The following is a 24,673-nucleotide window of genomic DNA, read 5'->3' on the forward strand; positions in this document are numbered from 1 at the left end:
TTTTCTATGGGGCACATGGGTGACTTGGTCAGTTAAGCCTCCAACTCTTGGTTTTAGCTCAGGTCATGATCTCACCGTTCATGGGTTCAAACCCCACATTAGGCTCTGCACTGGCAGGAAGGAGTGTGCTTGAGATTTTCTCTCTCCCTCATTCTCTACCCCTCCTGACTTGCTCTGTTTCTGTCTCTCTAAAAATAAATAAATAAATAAATAAATAAATAAACTTTAAAAAAAAGGAGGTTTCCCTTTTTCTGCCATTATCTTCTTGTACTTTATTAATAGTGAACCAAGCATAGTGCTTTTTTAAAACCTAAGTCAAATTCTACTACTACTTTGGTCAATGTCCTCCAACAGCTTCCTATCTCACTAACAGGAAGAGCTGTGAAAATGGTTGATAACTATATCTTGACCTTATCTCCAACCACTTTCCCTTCTTTTGGATCACTTCAGTCACAAGGGCCTCATTGTTGTTGTTTGAACACTGAGCATATTTCAGCCTTGGGACATTTATGATGACTCTCCCTCTGACTGGAACATACTGCTAAGGCCCTCACTTTCTTACATTCTTTGCTCAAATGATTCAATATTATTAAAGCTTACCAGAATAACATAAAATTTCAGCCCTTACTCACTCATGGAACTTTTGATACACTTCACCTTAATCTAACTTTTGCTTTATCTATAGCACATTACTTTCTAACATATTGCATAATTTGAATTTTTATGTTTATTGTTAAATGTGTATTTGTTGTTAATTATGTATTGTTAATTGTGTGTTTGGTTGACTGTTAATACACTAGAATGTAAGCTCTTTGGCCATTTGGCATATTCAAAGCTCCTAAAATAGTTCCTAGAGCATGCTGGAAAATTAATATATTTGTATTGAATAAATGAATAGTGGAATGAATGAGTTTCTCGGCACTTCACTTTGAAGATAATCAAGGGGAAAAAGCACCTTTTCATGGCATCTAACTCTTGCTTTCCTAAAATCTTTGTCTCAATGATTTAAAATAATTTAATAAAGTCTGACCCAGAAATGGTTGGTAACCCCTAATTTAAAAGGTCTGAAAGAACCCAGAAAGCTGGAAGATTTGAGAAAATCCAGGCTATGGATTTATGACTATTAAGATCATTATAATAATATAGCTATTATAGTATTTTATTTATCATCATACTGCAAATAAGTCAGGTTCCTAATGATGAGTGACAGGATTCTGACATAAGGCAGGATTCTGACACATCCCTGTGTGAATCTCTCTCTCTCTCTCTCTCTCTCTCTCACACACACACACACACACACACACACACACGCAGTTACTGCCCCTTGGCCTCCATCTACCTTCAGCTATTTTCCTCTACAATTCCCTCTATTTAAAACTCATTTCTGTAACCTTACTTTTTCTACTTATCATTTTTTTTTCTTATGCTTAAATCATTGTTATTAGAATTCCCCTGCTTATTTGCCTTATCACTGCTAAACCCAATGAATGATTTTTTATCACCATCTAAGTATGTGTGCAGTGCTTAATTCTCTGCTTTATGCCTTCTAGATCACCTGAAACACTTTCCAGAATGAAGCAATAAGAAAACAAATAAATTCATCTGCCTATGTGACATTATTTCCAAGATATGTGATGCAAATATCAGAAACTGAAAAAATAACTTATATGCCCACATCAGTGTCTACTCTTCTGTTTCTCCTTTTCCCATTAAGGATGCCAATATCCAACCAGTCACTCAGGCCAGAAAACTTGGCACCACACTTAACTCCATATCTCTCTGTATGTCTCTTGTCCTTGCGTGCAAAGTAGTTGACAAGTGCTCACTCTTAATCTCTGCATCAATTGTTTTTTCTCCATCTCACTGCCACAACATAGCAAGCTTTTACTCTTCACTGAATTATTGGAATGACTTCTGTCTGGATCTCCTGTCTTATTCCCACCCAATACAGGCTCTTCACTCTAGCCAGGATGATTTTTCTAATCTAAGAGGGAAGACCCTCTGTTCTTCCCCTCAGTGTATATCATAAATTTCATCTTGGGGGCAAAAGGATTGAGGGTAGCCTTAGAGCTTTCCAGATAGGTAACTAACCAGTTGGTACTTTTTATTGCCCAGTAGGGCATGAGTTGAGTGAAGTCTTGTACCATGTGATCCCTTGGAGTGGGATTTATTCTACTCCTTGAAGACACAGATTTCTCATCTTCCTTCTTTACACCAAAAAGCTACCATACCATGAAGCATGCTTAAATGTTCTTTTCTGAAGACCCTTCTAATTACCTCAAAGTGATGTAGATTTCTGAATTTGGGGCAGAGACCATGGGTTGTGTTTTAACCATAAATCTCATAAGCAAATTCTTATGTCCCAGATCTGACAGGAAGGCTCACATAAAGAAGGTTCTATTAACTGTTAACTCCCATTTTCTCTATGCCCTTTGCCAAAGTCATCTCCCTTAAAATATTGCCTTATCAAGGATGTCAGTCCTCTCTTCCTCTATCACTTCTGGTATAACATTCTGGCCACCAAGACCCTTTTTGTGCCACTTAATAAGTTCAGTGCCTCTTAATCACTTTTGCTTCAGCTCAGTTTATGCTGAGTCAGAAGCTGGTGGAAAGGAGAATGATTAAGAGTTTTCATTTTGTTTTGTTTTGTTTTTAGTTGTCTGTTGACTGTCTAGGGGAAGGGGAAGATGAACTCCCACTCCATGGGTGGTAGAGAAAAGGGTCCCTTTTCTGAACCAAAGCTGTTTTTTTTTCCTAAAAGAATCTTAACATATACAAAAGTATCAAAGCCAACCCAGCTTAGTGCTAATGGTCTTACTATGTTAAGGGAGCATTCACCCCTTCTGAGCCCTTGATTATTTTCAAAGCCTCCCTACAATTTGAAAGTAATTTATGACTTGCCCAAATCAATTATATTTAATCCCCCAGGGTTTTCAGCCACCTAAAGGCACTCTAGAGGGTAGGAAATGAGGAGGATGGCAAGACAGATGTTATTTCATATCCCTCAAAAAGTAAATATGATCAGTATGTCGCTGTTTTGTTTTTTGTTTTTGTTTTTTGTATAGACTTATAATAAATACAGAGAACAAATTGATGGTTTCCACAAGAGAGAAGGTGGGAATGAACTGAATAGGTGAAGGAGATTAAGAGGTACAAAATTCATGGATATCAATAATTACTCCGAATGTAAGTTGACTAAATCTTCCAATCAAAAGACATAGGATGTCAGAATGGATAAAACAACAAGACGCAGTTATAAAAAAAAAAAGTCACATAGATGAATACTACAGCATAGGGATATACCCAATAATATTATAACAATATTTGGTGACAGGTGGTGACTGCACTTATCTTTGTGAGCACTGAATAATGTATAGGATTGTAAAATCATTTGTACACCTGAATCTAATATTGTTTGTCAATAATATTGTATACAATCTGACATTGTATATTAACTATACTTCAATAATAAAAATTAAAATAGGTATATCTGATCACACTGTTCACCTGATTAAAGTCCTTCAGAGGCCTCCTCTTGCTATTAGAATAAAGGCTACACCTATCTTTCATTGTATTCCTTCTACTTATGTTTCTAGATTCAATATTTTCCATTCCTAGCACCTTTTCATTCTCTCTCTCACTCTCTCTTTCTCTCTCTCTGTCTCTCTCTCACACACACACACATGCACATTTGATGTTTTACCAATAATGATATTCTCTCATTTCTTTAAAAAAAATTATGTTTTTATTTATTTTTGAGAGAGAGACAGAGAGACAGAGAGAGTACTAGTGAGGGGGGACAGAGAGAAAGGGAGTCACAGAATTTGAAGCAGACTCCAGGCTCTGAGCTGTCAGCACAGAGCTTGACATGGGGCTTGAACTTGTACTGTGAAATCATGACCTGAGCCAAAGTCAGACATGTAACCAATTTAGCCACGCAGCTGCCCTGATATTCTTTAATTTCTTTAAATGCAGAATACTTTCTCCTGGATACATTACCTTCCCCCTCCCTCTCTGTGTCTCTCGGTCTTTCTCTCTTTCAAATGTCCCATGATCCCTCCCTTCCCTGAGCATTCTTTCATGCATTCCCTCCATTTGGAATATTTGACTCTTCAGTGTTTTAAAATTTACTCAGCCTTCAAATTTCAATTTTAGTGACACTTATACTGGAAACTTTCCCTGAGATCTTTAAATTTGCTTAAATACTTTCTTATTTTCTTTTTAAAGTTTTTATTTAAATTTCAGTTAACTAACATAGAGTGTAATATTAATTTCTGGTGTAGAATGTAGTGATTCATCACTTACATACAACACCCAGTGCTCATTACAAGGGCCCATCTTAAAACACATCACCTATTTAACCCATCCCCCCACCAATATCCCTCCAGCAACCCTCAGTTTTTTCTCTATAGTTGAGTCTGTTTCCTTGTTTGCTTCTCTATTTTCTCCCCTGTGTTCATCTGTTTTGTTTCTTAAATTCCACATATGAGTGAAGTGATATGTTATTTGTCTTTCTCTGTCTGACATATTTTGCTTATCATAATACTCTCTGGCTCCATCCATGTTGCTGCAAATGGCAAGATTTTTTTTTCCTTTTATGGCTGAGTAATATTCCATTGTATACATATATCACGTCTTCTTTATCCATTCATCAAATATTCTTGGTTTGCAATTCCATAATCTGCTGTACTTTCACTATTATTAAACTTACATCATGCTATTATGACTCCTCTAATATTTGCTTTCCCCCATTTTTAGTCTGAGAGCTACAAAGGATGGATTGTTCCTGCTTTGTTCACCATATATCTTATACTATTTAGATTGTAGATGGCCTCTCCAATCAAAAACCATCCCCCCATGTAAGAAGAACTGCCAGTACAAAGAGGTGGATCACAGCACATAAATCTGTGCTGTGCAGTTTGCTCTCCTAGAGCTCAGTTGTGATATAGGTTTTAGTTTTTTTTTACTTCCAAGAACCAACAACCACGCTCCAACCTAATTATCTATTGTAGATGATGTAATCAAGTTCAGTATTAGACACAGTGGCACCTATATGGCCAACCCTGAAGATTTTAGGCACAGAACATAGCCAATTCTTTTAAAGAAGGTTTTAGGGAACTCAAATATGTGTCACAGACATTTGCCTCTGAACTGGACAGTGTACACACATACAGAAAGTAGAGGCTTCACTGCCTAACTCTAATTCAGTTGAACAATGGATGGTTACTGGGAGCTTATTAATTTATCCAATTAATATTTATTGACAACTTGCTATGTCAGCCACTCTGATAAGAGCTCAGAAATCAATAGAGAAAAGGAAACACACCACTCTTGTCATCATAAAACTTGCAGCCAAGAAAGGAAGACAGGCGATTACCATGGAGCTTCAGCAACAACTAAGGGGTATTCTACATGGTGAACCCATGCATATACTTCTTTCTTGAGTCAGAGGGTAATTTACATCAATGTAAGTCTTTCTGAAATAACCACAGTTGAGTGGTAAGGCTTTCTTATTATGTTGCCTTCCTCCTAGGATATCCAAATAACTAACCCTCTATCTTAGAATTGCTTACAAATTTCTAGAATCTTTATCTTTGTACATAAACAAAGAAGTAGAGATAAGCATTATCTCAGACGAGATATTCAATGGCTAAAGGATTGATCTCTTCTTAGAGAGAGTTCCAGGAGGAATATGAAAGACTCAACATTGGGTCAGAGCCCTTGTTATAAAAAGATCCATGTTGCTTTTCTGTTTTGTCTCTTAAATTCCATATATGATAAAAACATATGGTGTTTGTCTTTCTCTGACTGAAGTATTCAGTTAGAATTATACTCTCTAGCTCCATTGATGGCATTGCAAATGGCAATATTTTATTCTTTTATGGCTGAATAATATATATTATTTATCTATGCATCAATCAATGGGCACATGGGCTGCTTTCATATCTTGGTTGTTTTAAATCATGCTGCTATAAATATAGATGGGTTAGATAGGTATTAAGGAGGGCACTTGTGATGAGCACTGAGTATTGTATGTAAGAGATGTATAATTGAATTCTACTTCTTAAATTAATATTGTACTGCATTTTAACTAATTAAAATTAAAATTTAAAAAAGTAAAATAAAAACTAGTGAAACTAGAGTTCTTTCCAGTAACAGAGAATACAAAAAGCTGTTGGTTTGCCTAATGGCCACCAGATGGCCCTAATAGAATCTACTCCACGGAGAATGGAATACAGACAGAATGAAGTCAGAGCATTTTAACAGGACCAAAATATCTCACAAAACTCTTGTTCTTGTGTGCTGAGATTGAAAAATCATTTTCAACAAAATAAACATATTCACAGCCTAAGAGGCTATGCTATAGGAGCCTACAAAACTGGAATTATGTAAAATCTTACTGGGATGGGTAAGTACTAATTTTAGGATGAATAATGTGCATGTGTAAAAAATACATAATCTTATTCATGGGCTTCAGCTAGAAAGTTATATAGACCTCATTGCCTTCTTCTTCATTAGAGAGCATATCTCCTAGATACTCACATTTGACAACTGTATAGACAGTGAAGAATGTAATAAAGAAAAAAGTGTAAATCTGCTTGCTGAAGACTATATGTGTCTTAAAAATCCTTTGTAGATGTTCTTTTGCTAATTTATTAGTGGGCTATTTATTTTCTATTTATTGATTTTGTGTTCCTTGTATGTTCTGGATACAATCCCTATATCAGACATATAATGTACAAATATATTCTCTGAGGCCGTGACTTCCCTTTTTATTCCTTCAATGGTGACTTTCATAGAGAAAATAATTATACTTTTAGTTTTTGATAAAGTTTAATTCATCAATTTTTATTTTCATGGATTATATTTTTTTTATTGTATCTAAGGACCTGTCAACAAACCCAAAGGCATGTCAACTTTCTCCTTTGTTTTATTTATTTGCATTTTAATTTAGTTCCATGATACATTTTTAATTAGTTTTGTGTAAGGTGTGAGGTCAGTTTCAAAGTTTACTTTTGCATAGGGACATCCAATTTTTCCACCATCATGTGACGAAAAACACTATTTTTCTCCATTGAATTGCTTTTACTTCTTTGTCAAAAACCAGTTCACTGCACTTGTAACGGTCTATTTTGGGTTTTCTATTTTGTTCCATTGATCTCTGTGTTTATACTTTCCCAATGCCAGACTGCCATAATCTTAGAGGGAAGGAATTCAGTCTCTGTAAAGTATGATATTAGAAGTACATTTTCCATATAAATATTTTATTAGGTTAAAGAAGATCCCTTATATTTCTAGTTTTTTGATACTGTTTATTATGAATGGGTGTTGAATTTTTGGACCTTTTGTACTGCTTCTCAGAGAAATTCTACATCTTGAAACTCTTGCTCTAACCCCCTATTATTATTGCTGGAGGCTTGCTAGCATGGTAGTGAAGTCAGGAGTAGTGGTGTTCTCTAAACTTTTGATTAAGTCTCAGTCATTGGATCATCCACTGTGCTTATGTCTTGAGGGTCTTCATTAGTCTCTCTGTGTTTCACCAGGGAACCAGGGATAGTTTTCCCCATCCTATACTATCTTGCTTGGCTATTATGATCCAAGACTATTTCTTTAGAGTTCTTTCCCATGTTGGCTACAGCTTTTTGTTTCTTAGATGACACAGGAAGGCTGGAGTGAGGCTGGGGCAAGTAAACTTTCCTTTCCTGTATTGCTCTCTAGTAAAGACTTTCCTCCAGTCTATGGAGTCTTGTAGTTTCTACCACAGTATTTCATACCTTATATCTCCCTCGAGTCATCTTCTTTCCAGATTTCAGAAAGGTTTACTTGGTTTACTCTGCAGCCTCAGTTCTCTGATAGGTTTAGTAAAACTCAGTGATTTCCTGTTTGTCTAAATTTTTCTTCATTTAAGGAAAATAATGAGACTTCCAAGCTCTTTACATGTCAGAGCTGAAACAAATAGTTGACTTTTATGACATTTATAGGGGTTGCATAAAAGCAGAATTCAAATGTATGATATTATTAGGAAGTCTTTTATGTGCTCTCACAAAACCTTGATTTCAGACAGTGTATTTCACCTCAGGAAATGAGGTAAATGATGAGGAAATGATCAGGAATTCTTTATTATGTGATTCCTTCTCTGAATGCAAGCTGTTTTCCCTTCATTGCTGAAGACTTTGGGTTCCCTTTATAATTTATCTCTTTGCTCCTCTAGATATCAGGAATACTTAACCAAAGATTATGGGTTTTAATATGGCAGCGGAGTAACAAATGTATTATCTCAGGGTTCAAAATGACCAGTGATGATGGACTTTACTTCTAACAAGCTTTATCTTTCTAGGCATTAGCACACAGCATTCTCTTAGAACATATAAATCTCTGGTGGGTCCTAGCTACCAAGAGCATAGGAATTCATTCCAGCAGTACCACACTTCCTACATGCTTCCCCATCCTAGGAATGCAACTAGCATGATCTATCTCTACATGAACACCGTATTAACCTTTCAGGGATTTGATAGCTAAGGCCTGGATTCATTTTGGCACCTAAGCCACATAAATACTACTCATACAAACTCCGTAAAGGGATATGGCTCATCTATTTTTCTAGAATTATTTGAGTATGTCCAACAGTTTCTCTCAACACACTAAGGCAGCCATCTCTAAAACTACTATCCACTTGAAAAAGGCCTTCTCTCACTGACTTCCGGAAAAATTTCCCTTCAGTGTATCCTTTTTATGATACCAGCTGGCCCTGGTAGCCCTGGCCAGCTGCAGGAATCTGGTTCATTTACCCTCACCCCATTCATTTCCATGGATGAACTTCCTGAGGGTTTCCATTTGCAATCCATAAACATGCATATTATTTATAAACCCATAATTAGCGAATGGGATAAAGAGGCAAACTAATGTTCCCAAATTACTTTGCACATTTATGAGTATTAGTATCCCCCCCCCAAAAAAAAACAACCACTCACACTAACTCTTGATGAGGCTGGTTATCCAAATCAAAGAAGTCCAGAATAGTAAACACAGCACGGACAAAACCACAAAAGAATAATCTCCAGAGGTAATGCTATATATGTGAAGACCACTTACAGAGAAGCCACAGTCACACTCAAGCATGTGAGCAGCCATAACACATATTATGAGAGGGAGAGTGGCACTTGGGTTCTTAACACTGGCTCTAAGATTATACAAACTGGCTATGGATCCATATCTCTAGCTGAATGACCTTCAGAAATTTACTACATCCTTAGAAGCTTCAGCTTCATTTATAAAATGGGAAGAAATAGTTGACCCTTCTTCCAGGGTTTTTGAGAAAATTGAATGTGATAATCTATGAAAAATGTTTACCATATATTATCATGTAATATATATGCAATACTGCTATGTAATACATGTGCAATAAAACTTTCCTGAGGAAATGAGTTTGAGAGTCACAGAATTTTGGAATACTTGTGAATTTTTTGACATATGTAAGCTACCAATATTTTCCTTGATTTTCTACCATCTTCAGATTTTCAAAGCCACATTTCTCTGGCAGTGGGAATTTCCCAAGCTATCTGCCTGTCATTGATAACAGGATGGCCCACAGCTACAGAAGCTCCCACTATCATATCCTGCAATAGCTAGAATGGGGAATGTGCCTTTAGGTTGGGGGTTGGACTCAGTAACTCAGTGCCAGAACTCTGAGTGTGCCCTTGAAGACCATGACAGAAAGCATGGGTACACAGCTCTACAGTAGGAAACTCAGTGGCTGTTGATATCCTCCTGTACGAAATATTATCAGTACAAGATGAAGTTGTACAAAGTTGCAATGGAGCATGTATGGTTCACTCCCAGGTTAGGTGCCTTACCAAATGGAGGTACAAAAAAAAAATGTTATATGTGAATGCTTACACCTGTTTTAACCACTAATCATTTGAGGCCCACAGACCATATAGAGAAACAAAAGCTGTAAGTTAATAGTGATTCAGAAGTTAATAGAGGTTTATCGTAATTTAAGGTTACTGATCCTCCAAAGCATCCACCTGGCATTGAAACTACCAAAAAATAGTATTGTCAAAGAAACATGACTGATGCATGAAATCTTGAGTCTATGGCTACTTGGGGAGAACATGTAACTTGTTGCCCAAATCTTACTGTGAAATACTTGGTATCAATTCAGATGCTTAGGACTGTAGGTAAAAGAAACCCCAACTAAAAGTGGTTTTATTTTTTTTTTTTTAATGCCCTACATGTATCTGTTGATACAGTGGGTCAACCATATCACCAAAGTCATGGATGTTTTATATATTTGAAACCTATGCTCCTTAGCATGTTGTTGATGTTTCTTTAATTATTATATGATAATTATATGATAACTAGAATAGTTCCAGGAAGAAGTCCACGCAGATATTATAGGTTCCAGCGCCGAAGCGAGCTATTTTATAATCTTTAAAAAATCTTCTTTATTATGGGGGAAAATATTTCTAAATACCTCCAACCAGACGTTGTCTTATGTCCCTGAATGGAGAGTGATATTTGAATTAATATGATTGGTTTAAACTAATCCTGGATTGAGGAAAAGATCACCTTATATAAGTTCATGGTAGAATGAACATCCTAACAAAACCACGTGTCTGCCAGCAGGGAAAAGATTGTGTCAAGGGGGGAGGGTAGAAATGACAAACACTAGGGGCGCCTGGGTGGCTCAGTCGGTTAAGCATCTGACTTCGGCTCAGGTCATGATCTCACGGTCCGTGAGTTCGAGCCCTGCGTCGGGCTCTGTGCTGACAGCTCAGAGCCTGGAGCCTGCTTCGGATTCTGTGTCTCCCTCTCTCTCTGTCCCTCCCCCATTCATGCTCTGTCTCTCTCTGTCTCAAAAATAAATAAACATTAAAAAAAAAGAAATGACAAACAGTAGAGCCCTCTACACATTTGCTTCATAAATTTCTTTTTTTTTTTTTTCAACGTTTTTTTTTTTTTTTTTTTTTTTTTTTATTTTTGGGACAGAGAGAGACAGAGCATGAACGGGGGAGGGTCAGAGAGAGAGGGAGACACAGAATCTGAAACAAGCTCCAGGCTCCGAGCCATCAGCCCAGAGCCCGACGCGGGGCTCGAACTCACAGACCGCAAGATCGTGACCTGGCTGAAGTCGGACGCGTAACCGACTGCGCCACCCAGGCTCCCCTTCATAAATTTCTTACTAATGTGATATAGGAAAGAATGGAGTTTGAGTCTGACTGGTTACACCTAAAATTTTTTTTTTTAATGGCGCCCCTATATAAAACTTACCAGAGGGTGTGCCTGGTACTTTATAAATAAAATATGACTCTGGCTTTCCAATACCTGCATGGAATATTTTTAACCTTTGATGTACCCTATGTTAATAATCACACTCTGTTTTAATTATGAAGTAGGAAATAAGAGGTAGGATAATGTGGCTACAAAATTAAAGTACAAGTGGATATAGTACCTGTCATTGTCTATTTTAGATAGAAATATGTGGGCACAGATTAAACTCAATGAAAAAGGTATTAGGTATATTCAGTGGAACTCAGTGGAAAAGATATCAAGGTATTGGAACTTTGTTGACAAGCTTTGACTTTATATTTTTATATCTGCCACCTCATGTCAGCCTATTCAACCCTGACACCCACTCTGTTACCAATCTATGAACGTCTTCTTATGACCTTCACCCTAGCTAATTCCTCTACTTAGAATGTTATTCTCCTAGACTTTCATGTGGCTTGGCTCCATTCTATCTTTAAATTACTTTTATTTTCTTAAAGAAAATAAAAGAAAAGGAAAGAAAGAAAGAGAGAAAGAAAGAAAGAAAGAAAGAGTGAATCCTAAATACTAACTGCATAACTCACATAACTCTTCTCTAACCAAAATATCTATAAGGAACCCCTTTTCCTCTTTATAATTAACCTTGGTTTAGTTTCAAGACAGTACTATCACTACTGACACTTCCAAAGATGTTTATTATACATCTCTCTTCCCTGTAATGTAAGCTCTATAATAGGAACATTATCTGTCTCTTCACTTTTTTAGTTGCAATTGCCTAGAACAGTGTACCACTAATCTCCCCTCCCTAATATTAAGGTGTCAACCCATGAGGCAGAACCATATCACTCTTGAATTACAGCTCATCTGAATATAAGCTTTGCTTAATCACCGCACCATTGTATTTTGTATATGTCTGTAGACTTACTGATTAATATAGAAATAAATTAACTGAAATCTTGATATTCCTCTGACCAAATATGTCTACAGAAACATGCTGGTGAATAATATGATTATGGTGAAGTTGCAAATGTATGCTATTAGCCTAATTATTGCACAGAAACATCAAAAATATATGGTAGCTGCTCTTTTCGGCTTTTGGCTCAAAAGAGGTGAAGGTGCAACTGTTTTCAGTCATCCCCAAACCAGTTCATCTGAAACTATCTGCCTCCACCATGCTGCCTATGTTCAACCTCAACGAGATCAAAGTTTATAACTTAGGTGCAACAGTTGGGTAATGAGTGCCACATCTGCCCTGGCCCCAAAGATTGGTCCCATGGGTCTGTATCCAAAAAAGTTTGGTGATGACATCACCAAGGCAACCAGTGATTAGAAGGGTCTGGGTACTACAGTGAAACTGACCATTCAGAACAGACATGCCCAGATTGAAGTGGTACCTTCTGCTTCTGCCCTGATTATCAAACCCCTCCAGGAACCACCAAGAGATAGATAGAAGCAGAAAAACATTAAGAATGGTGTAAATATCACTTTTGATGAGATTTTCAATATTGCCTGATAGATATGGCACTGATATTTATCCAGAGAACTCTCTGGAACTATTAAAGGGATTCAAGGGACTACCCAATCTATGGGCTGCAATGTTGATGGCCACCACCCTCATGACATGATAGATGACATCAATAGTGTTACAATGAAATGCCCAGCTAGTTGATAACTACAAAGGAAAATATTTCAATAAAGGATCATTTGACAACCAATATATATATGATAGTCATATATAGCCACTATCATTGTTGGTGAGAAGGCATAGAAACTGGATCTCTCATACATTGCTGGTGGAGATATAAAATGTTACAGTATTTCTGGAAAATAGTATGGTAGTTTCTTTCAAAGAGTAAACATGCACTTACCATGCAACTCAGCAACTTAATCCATGAGCATTTATCCCAGATAAATGAAAATTTATGCCCATAAAAAATCCTGTCCATGAATGTTCATAGTAACTTTGTAGTAGCTCAAAACTGGAAACAACCAAAATGTCCTTCATAAATAAACATTTTATCAACATTAAAAAGGAATGAACTATTGAGACATGCAACAGTCTTGGATGGATATAATAGCATTATAGTGAGTGAAAAAAATGCCAGTCTCAAAGATATAATTCAATTTATATAACATTATCAAACTGACAAAATTATGGAGATAAAAAGCAGAGTAGTGATGACCATGGTTTAGGGATGGTGGGAGATAAAGGGGTAGCATGAGAAATCTTGTGGTTAAGAAATAGATCTGTATGTTAATTGCAGTGATGTTTATAGAATCTATATGTTAAAATATCATTGAACTATACATACACATTTTACCAATGTAAATGTCCTTGTATTGTACTACAACTACATAAGATGTGAGCATTGGTGAAAAACAGATAAAAGGTGCATTAGCCCTGTACAATCTTTGCTACTTCCTGTAACTCTATTATTTCAAAGCAGAATGTGTTTAAGGATGTCTTGCAGAAGCCACAAAGCCATCACTCAAATTCCACAACTTTGAACCTCCAGCTAGCTAGCTCTACTTCAGGGGAAGATTATAAGCCATGACAGAGTACACTCCAGGAAATCTATTAGGTCTAGGAAATGCTTCTGTTGTTATTGCTGATTGATTGGACAATACCAATCTCTCTGTTAACCATGGTTCTCAAGCTGAATGCACTTTGAACAGGTGACAGTATAGAAAACCAGTCTCACTAGGATATGGATTAGTTTTCAGAGCAAAGGCATTTGGGCTGAGAAGGGCACCTCCTGGAGACAGCCAGAATGATTTCTGCTATGCCACTAAGCAAATAGGAGGAATCCTATTACCTATTTGGTAATGAAGGAAGCTCTCCAGGGGCTTCATCTCTTAAGCAGATAGGGCAGGTATAACTTTAAAATTCTAAAAGGATTAGGGGATTGGACCAATGGGCTCCTGGTGTTATAAGTCTCTTTGTGGAATTCACAACTAAGCCCTCTGGACGACTTGGAAGAATTAAATTGCTTGCACTCAGGAAAATTTGACTTGGACTCTAAATATGGATCCACTCTAGGCTTCATTTCCTCGAGATTTTCTCCAGAGAAGTCAGATATATTATCCTAACAATTTATTTCCTGTTCCCACACGACTTTCTGAGTTGGGAACAAAAGTAAGCAGGAAGGGTCTGTGATCTAAATGTCAGGGGCTTCTCATCCTTGCTGACACATCTAGGTTTTCCATACAGAATTTAAGGAGTTTCTAGAACAATCCAGCAGAGGGACCCCTGACCTCATTTGTAAATCCTGATTTACCCTAGTCCACCTCTACCTGACTGCTCCTTGACCCTTAGGATGAGAAAAGTGAGCTAGGGAGGGCTGCATCTAAATCCTACGGAAATTGGAAGCCATCAACTGCTTTACACCAAGTAAAACATGATCTGGGCAAACAATGTAGTAATTTGTGTGAGGGGAATTACTGAAGGTAGAGACCATGCCAGTGGCAGCTTCTAAGTTCAGGGAAGAAGCAACAATGGCCACAGGAATGGAGAGAAGGGAAAACACTGACTATACAAGATGGTAAAACTGGCATGGCAGGATGACTGATCATATGAGGGAGATGCCCAGATTTTAGGCTCTGGCAACAGACGCAAGACTGTCAGGAATGATCCTATATTCTTTCAAATATTATGACAGTAAATAAGAAGGTGACATGAGTTGTGGCTGTGCCTATAACTCTGAAGGTAAATTAACAAGTGGGCTAGATGTCCAGTAGAGGCCATAAGGGTCCTTGGAAGTGCTCCATCCATCATAGCCACAGTTATTAAATCTTGTTTGCTGACATTGTTGATTTATGAATGGCTTTGACAAGCAACTGACCTTTGTCTTTATGGCTATCAGGAGGCATGGCTTAGAGTAACGTCATTCCAAAATTCAGGTAATCATTTTTAAGTAAATATCTTAATATGTCAGTTTGCTTATAATTTAACATCCTATACAACTGTGCACTCAATTTGGTCATATAGTTTAATGTGAAATGACTTTTATTGAGATTTGTTTATGGCTTTGTTGAGAATCTATTAGCACCTACTTTAAAGTGTTTCAACTAGAGATTGTCATGCCACTGCTCCAGAGCACATAATTTTGTGTTGGAACAAACTTCAAGTTGTTTCCTGAGGAAACATTTGATCTTTTCGGCAGAAAACTCAATATACCACTTTAATGCTTGTATGGTTGTATGGGGAGAAGTCATTTCCATATCCTAAGTCTTCCTTACATAAGCAGTTCTTTTTGTGAGGAACTCTTTGCCCCTCCTGCAGATTATTTCCATTCAATATAATCCCATATGAGGAATTTGTAGGTAAAATAGTATATGTAGTTTTAAACTTCTTGAAGTTGCAGTTAGCTGAATTTATTTCTGGGTAAATTATAGTAATTTATACTTTCATCAGTAGTGTATAATGAAGGTGTCAGTTTCATAACAACTTTGTGTACATTGGGTGTTCCACAGGCTTTTATTTTATTCCATGCCAATTTAATGAATGAAAACTGGAATGCTGAGCTAATATTTCTGTTTTTAGATATTAATGGAGGTGGAATACTTTTCAATGTTATTTGCCACGTGCATTTCATTTTCTTTTCTTTCTTTCTTTTTTTGTTATCTGATACCTTTTGCCCATTTATTTACAAAGGTTTTATTTTTTTTATCCATTTTACCATCAACAGCTTTGTACTACATTTATCTACATTTTAGAACTTTCAAATAAATGGGTTTTAAATTTGTTTTTACTGCTTCTTACCCTGTATTTTCATGTATTCCCAGAGTTTTGTTTTCTGCCTTCTTATTTTATAATGTCAGCTGTTCTTTAACTTTTCCATTGAATATTTGGCTAATTATGTTATTTGTAGTTAAAAACTCATTATTATTATAATTCATATCTCATTACCATTTAAAGCAACTCAGGTCTTAAGCCCTTGGCATTAGTTAAATAAGGTTATTTGTTTTACATCAGATATGAGATAAATGAGATGGAGGATTGTGGCTTTGCTTCACCAAGAGCAACTTACTCAAGCACCCATGAGTAAATGATTTGGAGAAAACTATAGAAAAAATAATACATGAACTAAAAACAAACAAGAAATAACTAAATCAATGTGACACTTTACTATATCATAAAATCTTCTTTTGGGCATAGTTCTCAGCTGGGGCAGTGCTGTTGCCTTCAATGGGCATTAGTTGCTGTCCTCAAAATAAGTAAAGATTGATTTGGGGCAGAAACACAGTACCACTGACCCAAGGAGTTTACAAGAAGCTTCCTCTGAATTTCTGGAAAATCTAGCCACTTCGACAACTTGCCAAAGATACCCTATAGCCAAGCAAGTCCTGTAATGGGGTCAGTCACCCTAGGAAGCTCAACTCTGTGTGTGCTGGGAAAGGACTCTCCATTTTATAAGTTCATCCCACACTATAGAGGCTCAGCTTCCTAAGTGCCAGTGGCTTGCACTTGAGGAAGAGATTTCACCTTATCCTATGATACAAGAGAAAAGAAAGCATGCTTGGGCACATATACCAGGAAAATTATGGGCAAAGATTATGAAGCAAGTAGTAGCCAAACCCAGGTATTCAGCGTATGAGGTTAAGTACTGTAGCAGGGGCTGCACTGTACCGCTGCAGGAGCAACGGACAGAACCAGTGGCACACCACTAGGTGGCAGAAGAATTCCACTATCACCATTTACCTTACATCTGGAGCTTCATCTTTACCCAGAGAAGGGGCCTTTAGGATAAAATTCTTGATCCTTTTGGACAGTAAATGTAGCAGCAGTGCAGATGATTCTGGTCCACATGAAGAGTAGTAATTTCAGGAAACTCCTTTTGCATATACCACTCTGGTGTGTCCATGTGAACCTTTCCACCTTTCGGGTGGACTCACTCCCCACTTGCCTTCCCTCCCACATCAGGTTCTGTACCCAAGGATCAACTACAATGATTTAGAAATCTCAGACATTATCAGTTGACTTCCCTTGTATGTTAGGATTTATGCCCCTACCCCAACCAGGAACTTCCCCTTAGATCTCCAAGTCACTAGTTATATATCTCCTTCCCTCTCCACTGCCACCTGCAATCTGCAGGAAGATGATATTATTTTCCCACATAACCTTAAGGAAAAAAGTCTGATTTAAATTACAATTTAACTAAAATGTGCCATTTAATTGATCTAATGGAGTCTTAGATACTTACCTATAAAATGGGAATGATGCCTACTTTAAAAGACTATTGTAAGGATTAAATCAGATGAGGTATACAACCTATTTCTGATTCAACCTCACTGACTTGTGAAGTTTTACTCCTGAATTAAGGAAATCTTACATTTCATCTCACAACATAAATCACTGCATTATTGTGATAAATGCAGCAGTGTCCTTGAGAAAGTTTCATCACTGTGGTTACTACTATCACTGGTAGTGCTCTTGATGCTCAGGTCTATTCAGAGAGTATGGTAAAACTGGGCTCCCACCATCTAGAGTAGAAATTAGAATAAAGACAAACACTTGCATGTTATGCTGAAAGTATATTTATATATATAGATATAGATATTTATTTTTCTGCAGACAGCTTTTACTGATGAGTCATTTTAATGTTCAAAGAACAGCCTATTTCAATACTACATAATCTGTACCAGAATGAGATGGATAGCTTCTCAATTCATTTCACAAGCCAGCACAACTCTGATACCAAAACATAACAATTATAACACAAAACAGAGAATCACAGATCTCACTTAAAAATACAGATGCCAAAATACCAAATAGAACAGTAGCCAATTGAAATCAACACCACATGAAAATGTACAAAGCTTTGGCAGATATCAAGTTGAACCAAATTGAAATCCAAACTTACACACATAGAACTGGAACATAAACACCAGAAACAAAACACCCCCCCACCCCCCACCCCACCCTGCCCCCCTGTCAGCGGCCTCTGGCCAGGGACCCAAAGGAATGAGATATCTGCGGATGGAACCACATTAGCGGGGAGGGGAACTGCTGGTGGGGTCACCAGCATTATCACCAGATCCGGGCTCATCCTCATCCAAATCTTCAGACTCACACTCTGCCAGTGCTTCAAAGTACTGGAAAGGCCAGCACCGTGGATCTCTCTTATGGAGCTTGGCCAAAAACCTCAAAACAAGCATCTTGCTGGTTTCTAGGAATGCTCGGGGGCCCCAGAGGAACTCATATTCTGCTGGCTCTGTATAGGGTATTCGCCTGTACTCTAGGTACTTCTGCCTTACAAACACTTCGGTGATGAGCTTCTTTGTATTTCCGAAGAGAGCATGTGTCTCTCGGACATCCAAGCCTAACCTGTACAGAAAATTAAAGATCATGTTCTCCCTGACACAATTGCCTTTCATAAAGATGAGACTCAGGACCACCATAAGAAGGCCTAACTTGGGCCTGTCTAAGTAGGATGCCACTGGTTCACCCTTATGGTGCCCCAGCTTGTTGATGATAATGTAAGAGTGGTTTTCGGGATCAATTTCTTTCAATTGATAACCAAAGACACACTCTAGCTTATTGTTGGCACGGTTAATGATATCCAAGCACTCATCTTTATATTCACGAATGATGAATTTCACCATCTCTGAGCGCTTGATGGGCACCTTGGCTTGGTCCTTGACCAAGAGGAACTGCACCAATGCATTTGCTCTCTCATCCAAGGGAGACAATGGCTGAGTCTCCAACCTGGGGTCATTCTGGGTGGCACCAAATCCCTGAGAGAGACTGGTGAACTCAGAGATAATCAAGGGCTGAGGGCTACCTGGGCTTTCCCAGAGACCCAGGGCCCTCGAAGTGCTTGGGCCCTCCCAGGCACTCAGAGCCCAAGTTGTGCTGGGCCCTTCCCATCCACTCAGGATCCTGGAGGTACTAGGGCCCTCCCAGCCACTCAGGCCCCGGGAGGTACTTGGGCCCTCCCAGTCACCCAGGACCTGGATATGGTTTTCAATCTCCCAGTCATTCAAGTTCAGATTTTCCCAGGGTCTCGGTGCCTGCCAGTCACGCAGGGCCAGCATTTGGCCACTGCTGTCCTCTTCGGTGTTCAGATGTTTCTTCTTCCGGGTAGCTTTGCCAGAGCGACGTGGAGGCTCAGCAGAGGTTTTCGAGGCCTCTTGAATGGTGGCCATTGCCTTGGGGGCAGCTGCCGTAGCCATCAGGATGGTAGGCACTGCCTGGGATGCTTTTGAAGCATTCACATTGGGCTGTGGAACCCATGGAACTGCAGGCAGGGCCTCCACACAGGCAAATGGATCCTGCAGAGCAAGTGGCAGTGACTTCGGGGTCTCTGAGGGGGCAGATGGGCCCTGAAAGGCATTAGAAGAGGCAGGCTGGAACCGGGAGGTAGTTGGAAAGACTCTTGAAGTGGCAGTGAAGTTCTCCGATGTGGCAGGCAAGTTTTTCCAGGCAGTCGGCAGGTGTGCTCGGGCAGCTGACATTGCCTTTGGAGCACAAAAAGTGGCAGCGAAGATCATGCGATCCTTCGAAGGGGCCCTGCGTTCCTTTGAAGAGGTCCTACGTTCCTTCGAAGAGGTCCTGCGTTCTATTGAAGAGGCCCTGGATTCTCCCGATGGAGTCATCAGTGATTTAGCGGAGCCCATGGGAAAATTTGCTGCCGCTATGGGAGCTCCGGGCTGGCCCTGCAAGGCTGTAGGGGGGCCTTGCCAGGAGGGCTGGAGTTGCAAGGTGGGCAGCTCTGCTTGCGGGCCCGAGGGCTGGGCCTGCTGGGTGGGTAGCTGGATTTGGAGGGCCTTTTGGGAGGCCGGGACCCCCTGAAAGGGCTGCTCCATCTGAACCAGTGGTGGGCCCTGCCTCTGGGCCTCCTGGGTGGGCACAGGCTGCCAGAACTGCCCAGGAGCCTTAGGAGCCTGCCAGGCCAGAGCCTGGGTTTGCTGCACTTCCTGGAACTCCATCGACGTTGGCAGCTCATGTGGCACTGGGGCTTGGCCTTTGGGGGCCTGCCAGATGATGGGCGGGCAGTGTGTAGCCTGTGGGGCCGACAAAGGGGCCGACAGCACAGCCTGGGGCGCCTGTGGGCCAGCAGGAGGCGCCGTGGGCACCTGCGTTGCTGGTGGGGCAGTGGGCACCTGTGGCGCTGCCCGCACCTGTGGCGCCGCCCGCACCTGCGTGGAGGGCAGCCTAGCCTGCGGGGCCTGCCGCAGCGGCGGCGGGGGCGGCAGGGCCTGCCAGAGCGGTGGTGGGCTGGCCAGGACCTGCGGGGCAGGCCGGATGGGCGGTGGTGCCTGGCGTATCAGCGGTGGTGCCTGGCGGATCTGGGGTGGAGCCTGGCGCACTGGTGGGGGACCCGGCCGGATGGGCGGTGGGCCCGGCCGGATGGGCGGTGGGCCCTGGCGCACAGTTGGTGCCTGCCAGGTAATTGTCGGAGCCTGCCAGGTGACCTGCGTGGCCTGCCAAGCCAGAGGTGTGGCTTGCCAGCCTTGTGGCGGGGCTTGCCAGCCCGGCGAGGTGGCCTGCCAGCCCGGGGGTGTGGCCAGCTGCGCCGGCGGGGCCTGTGGGCCCTGGGGAACCTGCGGAGGAGCCCTTATAACCTGTGACTGGATTTGCAGAATCAGAGGCTGAGCCTGTGGGGCCCAGGACGCCAGAGGCTGCTGTGCAGGTGGGGCTGCCGGCTGTGCCATCGGGGTTCCTGAAGCTGCAGGCTGCGTGATCGGAGCTCTCGAACCTGGAGGATGAATCATCAGGACTCCGGGACCAGGAGGCTTGGCCATCGGGGCTCCTGGAGGCGGAGGCTGGGCAATCAAGGCTGCCGGGGGCGGAGGCTGAGCCATCGGGGCTCCCGGAGCAGGAGGCTGGACCATCAGGACTCCCGGAGTCAGAGGCTGGGCCATCAGGACTCCTGGAGTCGGAGGCTGGGCCATCGGGGTCCCCGGAGGGGGAGGATGGGCCATCGGTGTCCCCGGAGGGGGAGGGTGAGCCATCGGTGTCCCCGGAGGGGGAGGATGCGCCATCGGTGTCCCCGGAGGGGGAGGATGAACCATCGGGGTCCCCGGAGGGGGAGGATGGGCCATTGGGGTCCCCGGAGGGGGAGGATGGGCCATTGGGGTTCCCGGAGGGGGAGGATGGGCCATTGGGGTCCCCGGAGGGGGAGGATGGGCCATCGGGGCTCCGGGAGCTGAAGGATGCATCATCAGGACTCCCGGAGTCGGAGGCTGGGCCATCGGGGTTCCCGGAGGGGGAGGATGGATCATCAGGACTCCGGGAGTCGGAGGTTTGCCCATCGGGCCTCCCAGAGGGGGAGCCTGGACCATCGGGCCCCCCAGGGCCGGAGGTTGGGCCATCGGAGCCACTGGGGTAGGCGGCTGGCCCTGTGGGGCCTCCCAAGCAGGCTGAGGTGCCTGCCAAGCGGCCAGTGAAGCCTGCAAATCAATCGGAGGTGGATCCCAAGGGACTGGCGGAGCCCGAGAGGAGGCGGGCGGGGCCCGCATCAGAACCGTAGGGCGGCTATAGACCGGAGGCTTGGGGGCCTCGGCCGGGGGACTCGAATCACCCAAATTCTTACTTAGCTGCGACATGTCCCTTTGCTCTGACAGCTGGTGGGCCTTTTCCTCCGACAGCTGCTGGGCCTTTTCCTCCAGAGAGAAGAGAATGCCTACGTGGCTGATCAGAGGATCCCTCCCTGCTGACTGGTGAATAGGAAGTAAGTGCCCTTAGCTCTGCAGCTTTCCGCAGTAAGGAGGAGGGGGGAAGGGGGCTCAATCCCGCCCCTTCCCCGCCCCCGACCACCACAAGTGGATAGTGCATAGGGGCGTCTACCAGAAATCCTGGCTGACACAAGATCCCTTCTCACTCTGTCCAGTCCCCAAATGCAGTCTGGTCAGACTTACCATGGATGAGTTTTCACAGAGGAGTGACAGGAACAGATCTATGTTTTAGAAATCACTGTACTGCAGTATAGAGTAGGAAGAGACCACTGGTAACATGGAAGGCATCCATGAGGGGGGAGATGGTGTGGTCTGAGCTCAGATACAGCAAAATCAGAGCCGGAGGATTAAAAAAAAAAAGTGCATATATGTACACGAGAGATTCAGGAGTCATAGTAGGCAGCTACTATACTTTATTAAAAAGAGATATAGAAGGCATATAAGTTTGTCCTGGGAAAAAGAGAAATTGCTGGTATAGTTAATTCTCTTAGGGACACAGTGGGAGGCACATAGGAAGAGAGATTTATGAGTATTGATTGGGACATGGGCATTTGCAGTGCTGTGAGACTGCCAAGGAGAGATGCTCTGTAGACAATATTGTATGATGGCTTGGGATTCTAAAGAAAACTGGACTGGGCATTAAGGTACTCCTTAATTGTGGGAGTGAATGTGTTTGTAGGAAAATCATTTAGAATGAAATTCCTGAGATGTGTCTTGAAGAATACAGGCATTTTTAGACACAACAGAGAAAAGTGATGGCAAAGACTACAGAAAGAAGGAAAGAAATTATGGAAATTCAGATGCTTGAGACATCAGTGGAAGATAACATTTTCAGTACCAGGAAAATTTCCTGTGGAATGGCTGGCACAAGAGAATGAGGTGGGTTTCTTGGTGCTGTTCATCAGTTACAGAGCGGGAAAGAAACTGAAAAAAATGAAGGCCAAAAATGCACTAGAAAATAGCAAATGAGTGAATAAATAGATCTAAGACTAATATATAGGGAAAACAGATGATGAATAAAATATGAAATTTTGGGGGTATCTACTCATGAGCAAAATCACTTTAAAATTAGACAGATATATACACAGATAAAGTAGAAGTCCTCAAAATTATTTGGTAACACTACACTACTTCATGTTGAAAGGAAGTGATAGTCTCACTTCTAGTTGGATAGTTTTATGGGAATACACAAAATAGTAAGGATGTTTAGTTTAGAAGAGACTGCTTTCACCTAGGGCAAGAGTCCAGAGTGACAAAAAACATGAATGATACCACAAGGGGGCAGAAGAGAATGATGAAGGCTATACCTTACTCCTCCTGAAGTACCCTTAGCCAATGTTCCTCAAATTTGGTAATTTATGAATCCCAATCAAGACATAAACACACTCCCAAGGTTACAATTGCCTTAAATAGTGAAGGAATAATTTAAGAGGGAGGTTTCAGGGTTTTATTTTCTGGTAACTGAAAGGATGAGGGATCATTTATTATCCCCAGGAACATCTTCCTTTTCAAAGACAAGCAGCTCTTTCATGGTGCCTAATATGTAATTCCCACATATACCCACAAAGCTGCTTCTACAGAATGGATGCCACCATACTTCATGGCTTGCAGGTCCTTCTTGTGCACTAATAGTCCATATAAGACTTCTCATTTTGGTAGGGTTTAGAATCACTTTAGAGGGACCAGCTAGGCATATAACCTTGGTGTTCCCCTATCACCAATTCTGCCACATGACAGCTACTGTCTATGAATGACTTTGGGATATTGAGTTCATGTTTCAGTCTATGACATTTATACCCTCAATAAAGCATACTTTCTCCTCCTCTAACTAAAATGTATAAATTTCTGAGAGATTAAGTTCTTTTACTAACCAATTTTTTTTCAGGATTATGGCATATTTAACCTTCAGTCCACCATGCTTTGGGCCATTCTACACAATAAATGGCTACTAACAGGGTCCAGTTGTTCTCACTGATTGGAGCTCAATGAATAGCATCACCGCTCAATATCAACTCCCACTAAATTCATTATGTAAAAGGGGGCCCAGTTTATGCCTAAAGGTGATACATAAATGAAAAAAAGAGGTAACGGGAACTAAAAAAACAAACAAAAATTATATCATTATAAATGGAAAGTAGTCAAGTTGTACATTAGCACCAGTATGATTCCTTGTAACATTTTTTAACTGGTAGAGAAAAGTGTGACTATAAGTATATAGTGATTCTCAAGGGGCCAGTAATGGCAGATGAAATGGGCTTATTTTTCTCTGGAAAATCTGCCTATTTTGGACCATCAGTGCTCTCAGATCCAGGCCACTTGACAGCCTAGCTACTCACAAATGATCTACTCCCAACATCAAATACACCTGACGAATCAAGTAACATACAACTCTTTTGTGAAGACAAACTGCTTTAATAACAGCAAAGCCCAATACTGTCCTGAGTACAGTGGGTAATTTGGACTACAAGGTTTAAATAGGTCTCCTAAAACATGCCTTCTCATTATGGGATCTTTGAGCATCCTGAAGCCCTACAACAATTCTGTGTGTATATTCTTCCACTTCTATGCCTCTGAACCAAGTATTAGCAAAATTTCTTTTCCTAGCTTCCCCATGAGACAGTTTAAAAACCCAAGGTGAGGGGCGCCTGGGTGGCACAGTCGGTCAAGCATCTGACTTTGGCTCAGGTCATGATGTCGTGGTTCATGAGTTCAAGCCCCACAT

At 41.1% G+C, this 24,673-nt stretch overlaps 1 protein-coding gene across 1 annotated transcript; it reads right to left on the minus strand.

Annotated features, from left to right (window-relative positions):
* Positions 1–18,261: 18,261 nt before the first annotated feature.
* On the minus strand, positions 18,262–21,822 carry MAGEL2 (MAGE family member L2). Its single transcript, XM_042987672.1, has one exon. The coding sequence runs from the start codon at positions 21,820–21,822 to the stop codon at positions 18,262–18,264; it is 3,561 nt and encodes a 1,186-aa protein (XP_042843606.1).
* Positions 21,823–24,673: the final 2,851 nt, after the last annotated feature.

Source organism: Panthera tigris, chromosome B3 (genome assembly GCF_018350195.1).
Source record: "Panthera tigris isolate Pti1 chromosome B3, P.tigris_Pti1_mat1.1, whole genome shotgun sequence".
Lineage (NCBI taxonomy): Eukaryota > Metazoa > Chordata > Mammalia > Carnivora > Felidae > Panthera > Panthera tigris.